The sequence below is a fragment of the Echeneis naucrates genome, chromosome 11, assembly GCF_900963305.1.
Source record: "Echeneis naucrates chromosome 11, fEcheNa1.1, whole genome shotgun sequence".
Classification (NCBI taxonomy): Eukaryota; Metazoa; Chordata; class Actinopteri; order Carangiformes; family Echeneidae; genus Echeneis; species Echeneis naucrates.
The window spans coordinates 5,371,644-5,390,401 of NC_042521.1; the positions used below are offsets into that span (position 1 = coordinate 5,371,644).

Consider the following 18,758-nt stretch of genomic DNA (forward strand, 5'->3'; position numbering starts at 1 on the left):
CCATTCCCCGAGTCAAAGAGGCCGTGTGTCTGTTTACTGTGTAAGGCTCATTGTTGCAGGCTCAATATATCACTTGGCATTAAGTGCATTCACCCTGACACCTCGTCATGGTAACTGAGGAGAAACCACGTGTCTGAGCTGCCGGACAAAACAGCGAAAACAGACAGTTAGACAATTATTTACAGCTCAACCTGATAGTGAGTCTGCTGAGGCTTGTGCTCCCTCGGGGCAAATCACTGGGTGCTATTTTCATGTGTATGTCGAAAAATAACAGCTGCCTCTTGATTTAGATTTAGTGTTTTCAGCGGAATAAGCAAAGAAAAAAGGCACATACAGATGCAGATGCTCACATTCACACTGTTTGAAAAGGGCTGGATTTTGGCATGAGGAGCTGAAGCCTGTGGCATGCTCTCATCTCTCTCCAAGGAAAAGTTCATGTTTCTTCTCTCATTTGTCCAAGTGTTGACAAAGGCGGCAAAAACCAGTGTCTTTCAGTCGGAGCCCATTCTCAGTCTGGTGCTGTAATTAACAGAGAAAAGAAATGCAGATGGGACCAGAAGGTTTTTTTGTCCCCAACATTCCTCACTCGTGAGGATAAACTTGGACTCTGGAGTTGGGGGAATTCTGAATATCTTATTTAACAATGCCAGCAATTAGGCAGCGTCCTGTAAGAAAAGGAAGAAAGAGAACAGCAGAAAGTTTCATTTGCATTTGAAAGAAGGTACGATAAAATGAAATGGCCATGGTTTCATACTGACCATGGACCTGTGCAGCTTCAAAATCCAAGAAAGAACTCAGATGTAGATTTATTTCTTTCTTCATATAGTCCATTATGTACGTTTTCTGTCTAATTGTCAGTGAAAACATCTTGAATGTGAAGTGTGTTCACTGTATGCAGATGGAAATGCGTTCCCAGGACCAAGCTCTGATCCGGCAGCTGATGGAGCTTCACTCCGGCATCCAGGAGCTCAAGCAGGAGTTATCTGAGGAGGAACAAGAGGAGGAAACAGATGAGGAGAAAGAAGAGGGAAGCTACTGGGACTCTGACAGCGAACAAGGAAGCGGCAGCATCTACTCCAGTTCAGGGGAAGCCGGCTTCTCCGTGTCCTTCCTGAAGATGTCTCCGACCCTTTACTCAGGGGCTTTTTCCTCGAAGAGAGGGTTTAGTAGAAGAAGCTCAGTGCCTTGAAAATTCACATACAAGAAGTTCAACTTCTAAAGCCCCTGTAACCTTCTTTAATCCTCTGAGAACAAAGACACGGTGGGACAAGATAAATAAATCTATTGTTTCCCACCATGATTTCAAACTGCCCTCTCTCATTTTTATTTTTGTGTTTTGCTTTGGACAAGAGGATGAGTGGAGGTGAAAAACTGATTCAGCAGTGGTGTCGTGAAAGTTTCATTGACATTTCGATTTTCTTAACAAAGTTTGACACTGCAAAAAAATACATACAGCAGCTTGATACTTTATGGACAGACATTGATTGAGAGTAATATAGATTTTTTTCATCTAACTCTCTATGTTCCATTTACTTCACTTAACTGTGTGATGGAATAACATTGACCAAAAGACAGTCGTTGTCTTTGTATAGTTTTGTGTGTCTGAAAGTGAAAGAAAGTCTTTCTCTAATGCATTATATGACACTAATGCTAACAGAAACAAATTTTTCAAACCCTGTACAAATGTTAATGTTAACGTAAAACTCTGTGAGCCTGTTAATCATCACAGTCCGCGTGTGTGTGAGCTTGATGCTCACTGACCTTTTACGCCTATAACTGTACGGAGAATAGATTCAATACCGCAGCAGGACAGTGTGTAGCTCTTTCATCTTTATTAAGTTCAGGCGGTGATAAAACATTCTGCTGAGGGTAAAGACACTGTAAGTAAAGCCTGGCAGTTGTAAATATCTCCACAGGAAAGTATTATTAAGTTTGAATTAGAGACTGTGTTTATATCGCTGATGTATTGACAGAATCTGTATGTTAGAGTTGTTTGGTAGTGAGATGTGGATGTTTTTTTTTTTAACTGTGAAACAGGTGTGGTGCTGCAGCTCAGCACAGTATGCCAGCAAAATAAAGAAATTAAAACAGCGGCGATGCACGTTTTATTTTTGTATTAAGCATTTTTTTTATTTCATTTTTACATTCAAAATGTCCTTTTTTTTAACCTACCTCCCAAAGAAACAAAACATATATTTTAGTACAACCCTGCAAAAGTGCAAAAAAAAAAAACTAAACATGGCAGCATCACACAAAACCAAGCATGTTTTATCCTTACTATTTCTCCCCAAAAGCTACTTTAATTGTGACTGTAGTCTATTTTGTACCATGACACGTTTTATTACAATGAGTTACTATCCCAAACAAGTGCATTTGACATTTTTCCTTTTGAACTTTTGAGTTTTCAGCTGCATCAGAGCCATTTCCTTCAACAGTGGGATCCACTGAGAACATTTCTCTACCGGCTCTTCCCCTCCTCATTCATGGGTCTTCTGCAGAGAGGGGGCTCTCTCCTGTGGCTTATTGCTGGTCCTCCCCTCCGACGTCCACACCTCCATAACTCTCCCTCCTCAGTCTTTGTATCTCTGAGTTGAGCCCCAGCAGTGTCTGAGCCAGCTGGAGGTCCTGTGAGCGCATTTCCAGCTGCATGTAACAATGAAGGAACCGAGTCAGCATGTGAAGAGGTATTATGTATTTGCTTAGACACAAAGACAGAAGAATACGCACAACAGATAGGAGAATCGTCAGGTTTCTTTTGGGCTATTTATTCACTAAACACTATGCTAACACAATGTCATTAACAGCAGAAAAAAAATCTGGGGCACAACAGTGAACAACAACGGCTGCAAACTTTTGAGAAAAAGCAAAAAATGTCTGTAAACTTACCAGTTCAGACCTCAGCCAGGTTATCGCTCCATCTATCTGCGCCCTTCTCAGCTCTTCGTTGGCTTTGTAACTCCTGCCAATGCTGACTGGTCTGACAGTGGAGTCAGAGTCTGGAGGATCCACTCGGGACTCCTCTGACGCTCTGAAGGCATGAATGAGTTTATTTTTAATGTTCTCCAGCACCATTGTGGACAGAGTATCCTCACTGTGACTGTCCCGGTCCATGCTGAGGGTGTTATGAGTCACGTGTTGCTTCCCAGCACTTTGTGTGACAGAAAACAATGACAGAAATATCTTGGGAACTTCCTTCTCCTCTTTCCTCTTTTCGCCCACACTAGATCTCCTACTCTGAGCTGGTCTTCCTCTGTCCCCTGGGCGAGTGGGACTCAGCAGCACAAGTTTCTGTGCTTCTGCTCGGCAGCTGCTATCATCCCTTCGCCCGCCTGGAGTTGGACTGACTTGTTTTGTCATTGTTACTATGGAGAACCAGTCCTCCGCCTGCACGCCCTCCCCTCCTCCTTTTCGTAACACTAATAGGAATGGTGGAAGATCTTGGACAAAGACCATTGTTGCCTCCAAAAAGAAGTGAAAAGACCCCTGCAACCACCACCATGAACCCCCCACCCTCTCCTCTTTCTCTCTTTCTTTTCCCCAGTCAATCCTGCCCCCATACAATTCCAGTGTGAGAAATGTGTTGTGAGTGAGCTCTCATTTGGATAGAAGTGCCCATGTGTAAAACCTGTGTGTGTTTGTGTGTGTGTGTGCGTGTGTTTGTGTGCCTGCATGTACAGACAGCACAGAAATCCATCACAAACCCCCAGTGGACTTTTTTTCAGTGCCTCTCCCCTAAATAAGACTTGCCTGTCAGTTTAGGAGACAGACAGGTTGGGCGAGGAGGGAGACACTGCCTCAGTGTTAGCCGATTCACAGGCACAAAGGCCATCCTACGGTGAAATATAACCGGGGCCTTTGTGCCCACGTTAAGTCCAATCCCTTTGGGGTTTGTGGGATGTTTTTTGGCAGCGATGAACCGTTTTTTTTCCCTGACTTTTTTTTTTTTTTTTTTTTATAGAGATGTGATAGGGATTTAGTATATTTTCCTGCCTGATTTATGGGCTTGGCTGTGAGAAGTGAAGCTGCACATTCGGAGGGGATACCACACTTACTCACTGCTTTCAAGTACATAGATTTTTCCCAAGGTAATTTCACACCTTTGGGAAACGTTTAGCTTTTTATATACTATGTCCTAAGAAACAAAACGAAGCAGCGTTGAGGTAGTGTGTGTGTGACAGAGAGGGAGACTTTGCGACATTCAGAACTTCATTACAAAAAACAAAATAACTCAGCCCATTCCTGATTTACACATTGATCATTAATTGAATGGCTTTGATTTGAAATCCTGTCCTATAGTAATCTGTGGATCGGTGGATGAGCATGTTGGACAGCATCAGACAGAACAGTTTACTTGTCAGAGCTCATAAGTTGTGAGCTATGACTCCATTAGTGCAGAGGTCTGTGGAGCGTGAGAAAAGGTTGGAGGAATTGGACCATCAGTCTTGAAGGTCAAGCGAGCAGGGAGACACACAACAACAATGACAGAGACTAACAAGTTGCCAAATACACGATGTGAGCCTCAGGTGGTGGGATCAAGTATCTAGATCCTTCACTTCACATTAACTATACAATAAAAATACATCCTTTGCCAACCACTGAAACACTAGAATTAAAAAAAAAAGTATTTAAGGAGAATGGGCCAATTAAATTTCCATAGTAAGAGGCACAAAAATGTCCCCTGAGAATTTTTTAAAATTGGATCATTTTTACTCATCATGAACCAAATGATGGTCTATTTCCAAAAGTTTTAAAAAGATGTAAGATCGTTGCATGTAGATACAATATTTCAAAATACAAAACAAAAAGTGAATATGCTACTGTTTCCCTTACTCACAGGGTTAAAGTTAAGGATAAGATAGAATATGTGTCCATGTCCATTTGAGGGATTTTAAAGTAAGATTTTTTAATATGTTTAATGGCCTGGACGGGTTTAGCTGGATGGTTGTTAAATTATTGTAATTACACGGATGGAAAACACTGCAATAAGGCCACTCAACCTTTTTTTTTTTTTTTTAAAGTATGACCATTAATTATTGAGGAGCCATTACTGGCCAAAAAGAACATTTTCCACTGAAAGGTTTCCACTTAACCATTTTACCCCTGGTCATGTAAAATATCTGACTAGTGTCACCTTTCAGACAAATTTGTTGCCTCCTAGTGGCGCTTTGCAGAAAAACATCAACATCAAAAGCTTTATCTGCCTTTCTTTGTAAAGATGGTAGGTGTAAACTTTTGTGCACTTCGTTCAAAGACTGAATTGTATCACGTCAAGAGCATTTTGATCCACAGCTGGCTGGTTCAAATGGAGGGAGATAGACCAGCTGAGTTGGTATTAAACATTCATTGTTAGACAACTTTTCTCCTTAAAATGAACAGTTGACTCAATCAAGTTAATTTTATCAGTACGTGTAGTGGAGAAAAAGAAGAAGATGAAGGGCAAACCTGAGAGGAATCCAACAACAGCCATTTCACGGTCTGTCAGAGGAAGAGATAGGACCAATAGGGTAAGTAATCCGTCTGCCCAAGTCTCCTATGTTTAATGTTTCCAGTTCAACAATGTTTTATGTGCCTTACTCGTCTACCTCCACAGCTTCCAAATAGGGTCAGCTTTAGCTTGTCACTGGAAAAGACTACAATGTACTATACTGAAATCCTTCTACCACACTGAAGTTCATCTTAGTGGTCTACAGAGCGAGAGGCTTTTGTACTGCATAAAAACTGGCGGTCTCCAGCAGACGCAGAGGTCTGTATCATTTTCCTGGGCCACTAGCCGTGGGCTGGGACGCTGAACAAAGTTATTTAGAGATGTTCGACTCAAGGAACTTAAAATTACAGCGAAATATATAAGATGACGCATTTGCAGGTTTCATAGCTGAGAAATGCTGCTTGCACGCCACTAACAACATCCTTTTCCAAAAAGACAGTGAAAGGGAATTTCTATGCTTTGGGTACATTCAACATATTTAATTATGGATGATGATTTGAAACCACCTCCTCCCTTTTTTCTCCCACATCAGCATCAGCACCAGAGCATCCAATCTGAGGACGCTGGAGGAGGCAGACAGGCCGCCATCTTGTTTGTTTTAGTCGGAGGAGGAGGAAAAAAACGGCCACCAGCAGCGGGAGAAAGGATTACCGGCTCACCGGTGAGTCAATTAAATTCGATGAGACGATGAGAAACACCCAACAGTGATGATTTTTTTTTATTTATTTTTTTTCTCACCCCCTCCATTACATCCGTATTTATACAACAAACACGTGAAGATGTTGCGTCAACCGTAACGGCGGTGTAACGATGGCAACATCTCTCATCATGGCAGGATTATTTGGTCTTTACATTGTGAATATTTACTCATCGCATTTCTCCTGCGGCGGCCGTGGAGTTTGTTTGTTTGTTTGTTTGTTTGTTCCACCTACCTGGAGGACACATCCGGATGTGTGTGGCAGAATTTGCACACGGATTGAAGCATGTTTAATCCGCTCAGGCCGACGTGTGAGGAGCAGCAGCCCGGACAGGGCCGGCTGTAGTCCGGCTGTAGTCCGGCTCTGATCCGGGGCCCCCCTCGGAATTTGACCGGGCATGACGTCACACCCGAGCTGCCAGTCCGTAGCGCCTGTCATCTCTTTCGTCATCATCAATCGCCGGCGTATTCACGTATATGCTTCCTAACTTTTTTTTTTTTTTTTTTTTTTTTTTTTAACATATTTTCGCCCATGGAAATACAAGCGTGATCAAAAAGCTGTTAATCACACACAGCTGTTCCTGGTTGTGTTAATTTTACTCGCTTCATTTTGCTTCAAGCTGGCCACTGGAAACTCTCCCAGCTCTAATCAGTGTGAATCTAATTGGCTCCAATGCAGCATGTGAAGAAAAATGCCAAACATAATAGACAGTAAAGGATTTGGTGCTCGAGCCCCATAAACCAGCCCCTGGCATTTCCTGTGACCACAAGACTGTGCAAAAGATAGAAGAAAGAGTATATAAAACAGAATATAAAGTATTAGGTGGACAACGTAACAAGCCTTGGCAAGAAAATTGAGGTATACATACCTTGCCACAAAGAAAAGTAATGAGATTTATCCCTATTAATTACTTTTATTACTGATTAATCTGTATAATCTGCTGCAGCCAATCCCAGCTCAGACTGGGCAAGGTATACCATGGACAGGTCGCCAACACACAGAAACAGACAGAGACCAACAACCACTCACACTCACACAATTTAGAGTCACCTATTAACCTAAACATGTCTCTGGATGGTGGGAGGAAACCCACACAGGCACATGGAGAACATGCAAACTCCACACAGAAAGGCTCCAGGCCTGGGAACCAAACCCACAACTCTCTTATTGTGGGGCTACAGCGCTAACCACTATGCTGCTGTGCTGCCAAGTAATTGTTTTGTCTATAAATTATTCATAACACAATGGCACAGCCTAAGGCGAGCTATTATTCAACCAGCAGTCCAAAGCCCAATGTTATTAGAAAGAGATGGAGATCGCAAATTCTCTTACTTAACAAGCTGACAAGCAAATATTGGACATTTTTTGCTTGTAAAATTAAGGAAGTGATTAATCATTGTTAGAGGAGTTGATTGATCATTGTAGCTCCAAAAGGCTCAATAAAAAAGAAAAAAGCTAAGATTTGCCGGGGCAGATCTTTCCGTTGTGTGCTCATCCAGGGTCTCAGTTAAGCAGCTTTCACCTGTCCAGAACAACCAGGCTTGCTTCTTCAAAGGGGTCTGCTTAAAAAGATCAGACAACACATTCAAGGTTTTCTTGAGTTGTGATTTCATCCATATACACTATGTTTGTTTCTCCTTTTGCATCGCCTCCTCTCTCCAGGCCAGACGCCCTCCCCCTTCCCCTTTCCCTTGTGGTGAGAAGACTCTGAGACAATGTTTTATGCCCACTTTGTCCTGAGCAAACGTGGACCGCTGGCCAAAATATGGCTGGCGGCCCACTGGGACAAGAAGCTGACCAAAGCACATGTGTTTGAATGTAATCTGGAGAGCAGCGTGGAGAGCATCATCTCACCCAAGGTAATGTGTAATGGTGTTCGCTTTCAGAGTTGCAGTCACTATCACAGAAGAATGTGCATTGATGGGTGTTTTGTTAGCTGTGCATGACTGGATTTGTATTTATGGAATTTGTGTGCGCCTTTGGACTGTGCCCAAAACAGAAAAGTAGCCCCAAAGGTCAAGCAGCATTCTTGGTATTATCTGCTATACTTACAAAATTTATAATGTATTTCAAACATTTACCATCACACGTCACACACCAGTCACACGTAACAATGACCTATTTATAATCAGAATTTGAAGGAGTCAGACACTTGGCATTGATCGCTCCCTGTGGTTTTTCAAGTTTCCCAAGGTGAGCTCACCCGCAAACTTACCATCCAAATAAATAAATAAAGACCTTTTTATTTTTACTTTCACAGGTGAAAATGGCTTTACGAACATCAGGGCATCTGCTTCTGGGCGTGGTGAGGATCTATCACAGGAAGGCCAAGTACCTCTTGGCAGATTGTAATGAGGCCTTCATCAAGATCAAAATGGCATTTAGACCAGGTTTGTAACTTATTAAAATGTAATTAGAAATCACACATGGGTTTTTGAAACCATCAGCACTCCTGAAATGAATTATTCTTAAATTGTTCTCACAATCGTATCTGTCACTTTTCTCTACTTTCTTATTTACACTAAGCTTTTTGATAAAAACTGCAAGCATCTAAGTTATCGAAGCTTGATTCATTGCTCATATGTCACATGCTTCAACTCCTCCTGCGTTGTGATGTTTCAGGTGTGGTGGATCTTCCGGAGGAGAACAGAGAGGCAGCCTACAATGCCATCACACTTCCTGAGGAGTTCCATGATTTTGACCAGCCACTACCAGACCTTGAGTGAGTCCAAACATTTGTTGGGACTTTTTTCTGCCTTTACTACATAGTGATGACAGGAAAGAAGACAACAGAAAGATTCAATATGACACACAACACAGGTCATATTCAAAGTGACTTTCCCGTTCACAGTTAGTCGTAGATAATGTGGCACTGCTCAAACTGCTGTGTACTTAAAGTGGAACTTTTTCATAATTAAAAATATCAATTTACATTTTCTTTTCTGTATATTTTTGCCTAAAATTATTGTTTTTTATTATTTTGTAAAGCACCCGTGTTTTCTTCTCTACAACTAAAAAGACAAGCATGATGTATTCGCCCTTGTATAACCTACTTCAATATTCTGGGAAATGTAGACAAAAATAGACAAAACAGATGGGTTGGAAGCATTTCAACCCAAATGAACTCCTGGAAGGGATTGAATAAGCAATGAAGTGTGGATTTAATTTAGTGGCACATTTCATCTTCTCCACTGCTGGCAGATAAATTACATTGGAGGCAAACTGCAGTGAATACAAAATAACCTGGAGTGACTGTTTGGTGTGTTTTCTTTCAGTGACATTGATGTGGCTCAGCAGTTTAACTTGAACCAGAGCAGAGTGGAGGAGATCACCATGAGAGAGGAGGTGGGCAACCTCAACCTGCTGCAAGATAATGATTTTGGTAGGCATCTTTCCTCTGAATATTTTCACTGCTGTCCATTATCGTCGTGTCTGACTGTCAGGATCTTCCATGTCACACCACTCCTTACACCTGTTATATATGGGATACCACACACAAGGATTTAAGCAGAAATACTTAATTGAAGGTTTGTTGTTTGAGAGCCAACCACAATACTGTAAGGACACATCTTTGTTGTGAAGCGGACTTTGGGATGGACGACCGGGAGATGATGCGGGAGGAGAGTGCATTTGAAGTGGACATCATGGGAACATCAGCGTCAAACCTGCTGCTGGAGGCCGAGGGTGGAACTAACCAGATGGCTGACAAGTCCAACCACCTGGAGTATGATGACCAGTACAAGGATGACTTCGGAGACAACCCCATGGAAAGCAATGAGGGAGGCATGCTGGGTAAGATCTGACACTGAACTCATGGAGCAAAAACTTTAGTCTCGCAGGTTTTGAAACAGTACAGCTTTTTTCATAACCTCAGAATATTGGCTCACACAACAACCTCATGTTTCTGTCTAGTGGACAAGCTGCTGAGTAACGAGGACGGAGGCGGCATCTTTGATGATCCTCCCGCCATTACAGAGAGTGTGATGATGCCTCAGGACCATGGAGATGACGACGACGACTTTGACGCCCTCTCAGGTCATTTGTTTTGTGTTGTGTTGCGAGAGCCAGGGTTGCATTCACTTGCAATCTCAGTGCATCCTCATAAATGTCCCTTGTGCCTGTGATTGTTCATTATTAGCCGGAGCACCAGACAGTCCAGACTCAGGCCCAACAGAGCCAATACCAGCCATGGCAGACCAGACAGAACAGACAACCCTGGTTCACAATGAGGAGGAAACCTTCGCCCTGGAGCCCATAGACATCACAGGTAATACTGCAGATTTCAAGAGACCATCTTTGTGTTACCTGAATCTTTGGACTTGAGTCTTAAGCATAGATCGTTGATGAAATCACATAGGGTTAGAAGTGGTCATACAAAAATCAGATGCAAGCATCAGATAGACAAAGTGAACATCTGTCTCACTATGTCCTGTGCAGTAAAGGAGACTAAGGCAAAGCGTAAGAGGAAGCTAATTGTGGACAGTGTGAAGGAGTTAGACAGTAAAACCATCCGAGCACAGCTGTCCGACTACTCTGACATTGTCACCACGCTGGACCTGGCCCCTCCCACCAAGAAGCTGATGATGTGGAAAGAAACTGGGGGAGTTGAGAAACTTTTCTCTCTGCCTGCTCAACCTCTCTGGAACATCAGGCTGCTTAAGGTGCAGGGATATTCAATTATTTAAGGATAATTATACACAGTGACATTGAGATAGAAGTCATGCATTTTCCAGAAATGAAAATTGAAAATGTACTGTATCTTTCTACTGCTTTTCCTTCCCTCTTTTCGCTCTAGATGTTTACAAGGTGTCTGACACCACTTGTACCAGATGAGCTGAGGAAGAGAAGGAAAGGTGGAGAGGCTGACAGTCTGGATGAGTTCCTCAAAGATCTGGAGAACCCAGAAGTACCTAGAGAGGAAACCACGGGCCACCAGCAGAGAGACATTATGGGTGAGAAATAACTTTTTGCATATTTTTATGCGAGACTTATTTCCTGAGATTCGTTGCCTCTGTGCTGATGGCAGTCACACCCAGAGGCTTTCTGTCTCAAATAAGAGTGGAGGCCCACATGCTCACTACAGTTCTTTGGCCCCCAAAAAAGCGTATTTTTTCATTGTAATGTCTTGTATGTCCATTTATGTTCCAGATCAGACCATCATGGAGGAGGCCAGTGCACTTCAGACTTCAGCCGTGGAGGGCAGCAGGACGACACTGGATGAATCGGTCATGCCCCCACCATCTTCCCAACGAGGCCTGAAACGCAAATCCCAGGACACAGAGCCAGCCCTGCCTGTGAGTACAGATGCCGCCCTAATAGTAGAATCTGTGGTGAAGAAGATGCAAACTCTTAGGAGATACCACATCTGATATCAGCTCACTTCTAAAGCCATTTAACTGCATTCACACAACTCTGTTCACTCTACTTTACTATCTTAGTTTTCTTCGACAGTTCTGCTCTCTCCTTATACTCTCTAACAACTCTCCCAACCACCCTCCTCTGTTTCTGCCTCATTTGCTGTCTCTCCTACAAATTTCTCTCTAGATGGGAGCTTTGGACCAGCAGCAACAACAGCAGCAGCAGCAACAGCAGCAGCAACAGCAGCAGCAGCAGGGGTCCAAAGCTTGTAATGTGCCCCAGCTGGAGACAGCATCCAATGTGGAATTGCCCCCAGAGGAGACCACCACGAACATCAGCCAGCTGATAGAGTTGGACCTGCTTGGTGAGAAGGACAAGAAAAAGAATGACGATGACTCTGATGAAGAGGTTAGATCCAAATCCACAAAGATCCAACACTAACAGTTCACTTGTTTCTTCATCCTTGAGGATCGTATCGATGTACTCAAATGATCCAGCACCTTAATTGTTGCTGACAGCAGTGTGTTTACTGTGTCAGGAGGACGAGGCACAGGGAGGCGACCAGGATCAGGAGGAGAGGCGGTGGAACAAAAGAACACAGCAGATGCTTCATGGCCTACAGGTGGGTGCATATAAATGTCCCAGAAGAGGCATAACAGAGGACCAACAGAGGTTGAGAGCAATGCCAGCAGTAACAGAGCAGTTAATATTAACTAATAGCACAGAGATTACAACTAATTGTCAGTATATATATATTAAAATACACCACTAATAAATGAATGAATGTTGAGATCTCTCTTTTCTCTCACCATGGCTCAGAGGGTGATGGCCAAAACAGGTGCACAGTCGGTCAGCCTGCTTGACCTGTGCAGGAACAACAACAGGAAGCAGGCAGCAGCCAAGTTCTACAGCTTCCTGGTCCTCAAGAAGCAGCAGGCGGTGGAGCTCGTCCAGGAGGAGCCCTACAGCGACATCATTGCTACGCCTGGACCACGCTTCCACATCATCTAGAAAACGCACAAATACCAGATTTGGGTTGGTCAACAATGCACTCCGAGTGTTAAATTCACAGGGTTTTATTTGTATATGCTGCCTGTAATATGTGGAGTTTTGTTTTTGTGCCTGGTTATTTTTATGTATTTATTTATTTTCTTTGTGCAATAATTTAACGTCAGGCAGTGATAGTGGGAAACTAGGACTGAATAATGAGGTTGCATCTTTCAGAGATTTATTCTACAGTGAGGAGGGGGCTTGCAACTCCAAACAATGGACACATTTTATAGTTCATTATTATGATTATTTATTATACAAAGATTTTACTTTATCTGCAGCTCATTGTTTGGAGTTGCTTAGTTTCATTTCGGTCTTTCTGACCATCTTTTTGTGCGCACAAGGCCAAAAACGCACAAGCCTTGCAAACTCAATATATCAATATGGCCATTGAGGTGCCATTCTTAATATTTGGTACAAACTTTCACCTGAGTTTAAAAATGCAATGATGATTGATCTTGGCCTTTTGAACTAAACATTTAAACAGGTCTGAGAGAATTCCTTCTCACGTGTTGCACAAATGTCCCACTGAGCGATTGGATTATGGTGGTCAAAGTTCAAGGTAACTGTGACCTCATGACTAGCCATGACTCAAAACTTCACTGAGCGATAGTGGCAGGGTTACACACACATGGTTGGTATTTCGCAGGCCTCTGGACAAACACTGATGTAATGTGGGACGAGTGTGAGTGGCAAAGGAATACAATCATCACATGGTAATTTTAGTTTCAAGAAAATGACACCAACTGTGACAAGCACTGATTACCAGGAGAAGCCGGTGTACGGCACTGGCATGACATTTAAAAAAGAGGAAGGCAACTGTGTGTTCACTCAGCAGCAACTCAAACAACCATTTTAGTTGTACACACCTCTCCCACTACTGCAGGAAAGAAAGATCTTATCTGAAGGTTCTTCCTTACACAGCCAATCGGAAAATGCACTATATCCACTTTCTGCAGCAGTAAAAACTAACAGTTCCTAAAGTAGTGAATTACAGAGTCAGTACAGGAATGAATCATTAAAACCCTGTAGTGGAACACTTTTAGTAGTTGCTCTGCTTGTGTCAGACTGTTTATGTACAAGAGTCAGCATAGCTACTGCTGATTCCTAGATCTTTACAACGCACTAATTCTAAGCAGGATCTGAGCTTTAAGTGGGGTCAGGGTGCAGACAACGCAATTAGTATGCATACTTTAAGACAGATTTTGAGTGTCCTCTTTCTGACACCAAAGGTAATGGAGAAGTTAGTCACAGCTGGAAATCTGGAAACGCAACACCTGGAAAAAAAAAACAAAACATGAAGGTTATTAATAATGGATGCTAGTCTGATAAACTGTCAGTATCATTTCCTGTGTGGCTAAAACAGTTAAGATGATTTCTTACCTGGAAAAAAATCCTTCATAGTGCGCTGTGTTGAATTAAGACTGACACAAAAAATGCTTCACTTTTAACCCATCGAGGTCTGCAGGTGCATGCTGTCCTATAATACTTAATTATAGTGGAACTAATCCAGAAACAACTTTTTCTCCTCTACTGACAGACTCCTTTTAGCCAATGTCCTTTTTATATATGGATAATCATTTAATCACAAGCAGGTGAGGTACAGTAAAATACTATCTTGATAATCCAGAATGTTCTGCTGTTGTGTATTTTTCTTCCACAGTGAACTTTGACGGTGATAATCTGTTCGACATTCATTTCATGTTGCAATATAAAATAGTTATGGAGAACTAATTAACCGTTTAAAAGGAATGTGGATTTTTAATGACAAATAACTTCAAGGGAAGTCTGAATGGACCCATGTGGGATATGTGTCATTGTTTGGACTCTAAACTCATCATACAACAAAATACTCTAGCATGGATCTAGTAGAAATAGCAAATCTCAAAGTGTACAGAATAAGCAAGCTATCCAACATGTCATTGTGGCCACGCTTGGGCTTCTGCATAGACAGCAGAATGCATTGTTTTTGATAGCCCCTTCATTGTAAACTGTTCATCATGTTATGTCTGAGTGCGTCTTATAATTGAAACTATGTGCCTGTAAACCTGCTTTTTTTATTTTGTATAAGAGCAAAGACAAATCTTCTGAACCTCAAAGATATTGCTTTTAGAACAGTTTCAGTCCCATGCCTGCAAAGCTCTGTCCTGGAAACTGTTACAAAACTTTTCAAAATAAAACAAATATCATATCCTGTCATTTAAAATGGCATTTTGTATTTGTGCGATAGGTGTAATCATTTCAGTTTGGAGTTATATTAAACAGTATCTGACATTTTCAAATAATATTTAAACAAACAAACAAAAAAAACAAACAATGTGGCTTAAGTCTCTTTCTTTCTGTCATCTTGTGTTTGTATCTGCAGGAGTAGAAATATTATCTCCTCCTGCTGGCTTTCGTTTTTTGTGCCGACTTCTTTTCTTCTTCTCCCCCTGCTCTGACTTTTTCAGCGGTGGCGTCGGCTCTCCTTTCTTCTTCTTCTTCTTCAGGCAGCTCAGAGGGTTGGGGTTGCTCTGTTTCCTCTTCCTCTTCCTCCCTCTCTTCTCTCCGTCCTTCTGGCTGATTCCCTGCTCCTCTTTCAGACTGCGGATGCTCTGCTTCTGGGCCGGGCTCACCAGCTCCCCGAGCTGGATGGCCTTGACGTGATCGAGCGACGCCTGGCTGGGTTTATCCAGAACGATGGTGTTGAGGATGATGTAGAATAGAGGAACGCCGGGGATCTTCTTCAGGCCTGTGGTCACTGTGTAGTCCTACACATAACAAACACACACAATATAGTACACGTCAATGATGGGATCCAATCGTTACACACATCCAATGTGCTGCATTGTCTGTAATTTAGCTTCTTATTGAACTTGATGTCTATTTAACGATTTCTTAACTGACAATTGCTTAAGCTCTGCTATTTTATTTCTCCCTTTTCAGTTTTTGCTGAAATAGTGGAAACAACTTAATGATCACTGTGGAGCCTTGAGTTTGTGGCACAGCTGAAGTGTACCACACTACACTGACTTTTATAGCGTGCCTCTAACACAACATCCAGTTAAATGAACTCTTGACAAGGATTAAAAAAAAATAACAATAATGAACTTACAAGACACTTCTGACCACACAAATGTCATTTATCATTGCACGAAAAGACTCCTGTGGGTGTGTGTGTGACCTCATAGGAGTTACCTGTGTGGCTATGAAGTAGTGGTGCGGGTTTGTGTCCTCCAGCATGGACAACAGACACTCGGAAGCAGGAACTGGGGTCTTGAAATGGGGACATTTCCTGACCTGAAACCTCTGCAGGATGATTTTGGCTCCATACAGATCTTTCCCCAGAGTCTCCAGCTCTTTCAGTGCACAGCTGAGGAGATAAACACACAGACAACAGGACACCAGATAAGACGGGGCGGTTAAATGTACCCGGCCCAGGTCCAGGACCAGGGTCCAGGCCCAGGCCCAGGCCCAGGCCCAGGCCCAGGATCAGGATCAGGTCAAGGTCTATGCCCAGGCCCAGGGACCATGCCCAGAGACCATGCCCAGGCTTCAGGCTCCAGGTCCAGGACCAGGGTCCAGGTCCAGGCCCAGGATCAGGATCAGGTCAAGGTTCATGCCCAGACCCAGGGACCATGCCCAGGCCCAGGCTTCAGGTCCAGGTCCACATCCACATCCACTCACCTGGTGGTGCACAGCTGAACCTCCCCCATCAGGTACTTTGGCATTTGCTCTTTGATCTGGATCTTGTTTTTCAGAGCTGCCTGACAAAAAGTCCCGTCGATGAGGATCTGAAAAGGCTCCCTGAAGTTAAAGTTGTATTTGTAGAAGCTTATGTTTTTCTTGACTTGTTTCTGTCTCTTGATCTTCATGGCGGTCGGTGGATGAAGCCCAAGGTTTTAGTTTTTTTAATTTCAGCGTCTTCACGAAGGATTAAAAGATTTTACTTACGCTTTCAAAATATCCGCATTTAATGAACGCTTTTCTAACCAATCTCACTAAACATGACTAACTGCAGACATGAGCGTGGGGATCCTGTGTACACACGCTTGCGGTACGTAAGTCTAATGGGTCCGACCGGAAATGAAGCACACCACAAAGGTTCCGGTCATTGGAGAGGCAATACAACTCTCATATTATGTATGTCGGTTATGTGTTATTGTTATTGCCTTATTTTTATTTAGAAGTAAAATAACTAATATAAAGCTATAGCGAGGAAAATGTAGCGATATGTGCAGGTCAAATGTTCATTATAAAACACACTTACAGTACACAGATCGATCAACACTCGATTGGTCACTAATATAATACAATATAACATAATATAATATAATATAACATAATATAATTCGAATGTTGTTTGACGTACAGCAGGTCAGAGGTCCGAAACTTTGCTGTTTCAGTTGAAGCTGTGTGTTGATCATTCAGGAATAGATCAGCTCAGTCTTAAGTCATTCACAGCAGAAAACCCAAATACAAACCTTTAAAGAAAGTAAATTAAATGACACTAAAATATCACACATCTGATGCTAATAATTACGATATGATAAATAACCACAACAACAACAACAACAATAATAATAATAATAACAACAATAACAATGAATAAATAAATAAATAAATAATAATAATAATAATAATAATAACTAGAAAATTCCAGGGAAATTTTGAAGTGCCACGGGACCCGGGGCCCGTCGTCCGTCGCCCGTCGTTTGTTGCCCGTCGCCCGTCGCCCCTAGACTGGACGAGCAACCCGCGTACCGTCATGCTGTTGAAAGCCATCCTGGTGAAATTTCCGTTCGGAGAACCGATTGAGCTTGATTCAGCGAGTGCGTGTCTATATCTGCCTCTATTTCCGTCTGTGTATATGTGTGAGTGCATCTGTCTATCTGACTGTGTGTGTCTGTGTATATGTGGGAGTACGTCTGTATATCTGTCTCTGTGTGCGTCTGTATATCTGTCTGTATCTGGCATCTCTATATCTCTGTGTGTGTCTTTGAGAAGAAATTGAAAGTGATGGCCATAGGCCACAGACAGAGTGAGATGAGACCAACATGAAAATTGATCTGTGATTGTGGAGGAAGCGTAGGAGCTATCATAAAGCCTGTCGTCACAAACAGAGGTCAAAGTCTCGTGACCTTTTTAAACTTTGAACGGAGTTTCTGTGACAAAGCATGACGAAGCAGTGAGGCTCCAAAGTGGGGTGGGTTTGATCCACAGACCTGATCTGTATATCTGTCTCTTTGTATGTCTGTGTAAATGTGTGAGTGCATAAGTCTATCTGACTGTATGTATGTCTGTGTATATGTGTGAGTGCGTCTGGATATTTGTCTCTGTGTGTGTCTGTGTACATGTGCGAGTGCGTCTGGATATCTGTCTCTGTGTGCGTCTGTATATCTGTCTGTGTCTGCATCTCTATATCTCTGTGTCTGTCTCTGAGAAGAAATCATTCAAAGTGATGGCCATAGGCCACAGACAGAGTGAGATGAGACCAGCATGACAATTGATCTGTGATTGCGTAGGAAGTGTAGGAGCTATCATAAAGCCTGTCGTCACAAACAGAGGTCAAAGTCTCGTGACCTTTTTAAACTTTGAACGGAGTTTCTGTGACAAAGCATGACGAAGCAGTGAGGCTCCAAAGTGAGGTGGGTTTGATCCACAGACCTGAGCTGAGAGAGATGCGGTCGTCACGGTGGTTTGAGAATTCTCTGAGGTCAGAGCTCAGACTCTCCCGTGGCTTTTGACAATGAGTGTGTCTGTATATCTGTCTCTTTGTATGTCTGTGTATATGTGTGAGTGCGTGTCTATATCTGCCTCTATTTGTGTCTGTGTATATGTGTAAGTGCGTCTGGATATCTGTCTCTGTGTGTGTCTGTGTAAATGTGTGAGTACGTCTGTATAGTTGTCCCTGATCATGTCTGTGTATATGTGTGAGTGCGTGTCCATATCTGTCTCTGTGTATGTCTGTGTAAATGTGTGAGTGCATCTTTCTATCTGACTGTGTGTATGTCTGTGTATATGTCTGAGTGCGTGTCTATATCTGCCTCTATTTCTGTCTGTGTATATGTGTGATTGCGTCTGTGTATATAAGTGAGTGCGTCTGGATATTTGTCTGTGTGTGTGTCTGTGTATATGTGTGAGTGCGTCTGGATATGTGTCTCTGTGTGCGTCTGTATATCTGTCTG

At 42.6% G+C, this 18,758-nt stretch overlaps 3 protein-coding genes across 3 annotated transcripts; 1 reads left to right on the top strand and 2 right to left on the bottom strand.

Annotated features, from left to right (window-relative positions):
• Nucleotides 1–2,520: 2,520 nt before the first annotated feature.
• aard (alanine and arginine rich domain containing protein) lies at nucleotides 2,521–3,453 on the bottom strand. The gene is made up of 2 exons (XM_029514806.1): nucleotides 2,887–3,453; nucleotides 2,521–2,643 (listed from the first exon to the last, which is right to left on the bottom strand). The coding sequence occupies exons 1-2, from the start codon at nucleotides 3,451–3,453 to the stop codon at nucleotides 2,521–2,523; spliced, it is 690 nt and encodes a 229-aa protein (XP_029370666.1).
• Nucleotides 3,454–6,092: 2,639 nt separating this feature from the next.
• On the top strand, nucleotides 6,093–12,749 carry LOC115051164 (double-strand-break repair protein rad21 homolog A-like). The gene is made up of 14 exons (XM_029514491.1): nucleotides 6,093–6,146; nucleotides 7,846–8,042; nucleotides 8,444–8,573; nucleotides 8,806–8,905; nucleotides 9,459–9,565; nucleotides 9,766–9,975; nucleotides 10,096–10,218; nucleotides 10,322–10,450; nucleotides 10,621–10,844; nucleotides 10,979–11,135; nucleotides 11,332–11,477; nucleotides 11,788–11,949; nucleotides 12,080–12,163; nucleotides 12,361–12,749. Exons 2-14 carry the CDS (start codon nucleotides 7,899–7,901, stop codon nucleotides 12,550–12,552), a joined length of 1,908 nt encoding a protein of 635 aa, XP_029370351.1. The 5' UTR covers nucleotides 6,093–6,146; nucleotides 7,846–7,898; the 3' UTR covers nucleotides 12,553–12,749.
• A 1,428-nt stretch (nucleotides 12,750–14,177) lies between these two features.
• Nucleotides 14,178–16,607, bottom strand: utp23 (UTP23 small subunit processome component). The gene is made up of 3 exons (XM_029514433.1): nucleotides 16,258–16,607; nucleotides 15,769–15,943; nucleotides 14,178–15,341 (listed from the first exon to the last, which is right to left on the bottom strand). Exons 1-3 carry the CDS (start codon nucleotides 16,443–16,445, stop codon nucleotides 14,934–14,936), a joined length of 771 nt encoding a protein of 256 aa, XP_029370293.1. The 5' UTR covers nucleotides 16,446–16,607; the 3' UTR covers nucleotides 14,178–14,933.
• Between the last annotated feature and the right edge of the window lie 2,151 nt (nucleotides 16,608–18,758).

Coding starts and splice junctions, on each gene's coding strand:
- aard (XM_029514806.1), bottom strand. CDS start 3,453: ATGGTCTTTGTCCAAGATCTTCCACCATTCCTATTAGTGTTACGAAAA. Junction 2,644..2,886: donor CCTGGCTGAGGTCTGAACTG/GTAAGTTTACAG, acceptor TGTTACATGCAG/CTGGAAATGCGCTCACAGGA.
- LOC115051164 (XM_029514491.1), top strand. CDS start 7,899: ATGTTTTATGCCCACTTTGTCCTGAGCAAACGTGGACCGCTGGCCAAA. Junction 8,043..8,443: donor AGAGCATCATCTCACCCAAG/GTAATGTGTAAT, acceptor TTACTTTCACAG/GTGAAAATGGCTTTACGAAC. Junction 11,478..11,787: donor ACACAGAGCCAGCCCTGCCT/GTGAGTACAGAT, acceptor CAGCAACAGCAG/CAGCAGCAGGGGTCCAAAGC.
- utp23 (XM_029514433.1), bottom strand. CDS start 16,445: ATGAAGATCAAGAGACAGAAACAAGTCAAGAAAAACATAAGCTTCTAC. Junction 15,944..16,257: donor GTTCAGCTGTGCACCACCAG/GTGAGTGGATGT, acceptor TTATCTCCTCAG/CTGTGCACTGAAAGAGCTGG. Junction 15,342..15,768: donor ACTACTTCATAGCCACACAG/GTAACTCCTATG, acceptor TGTTATGTGTAG/GACTACACAGTGACCACAGG.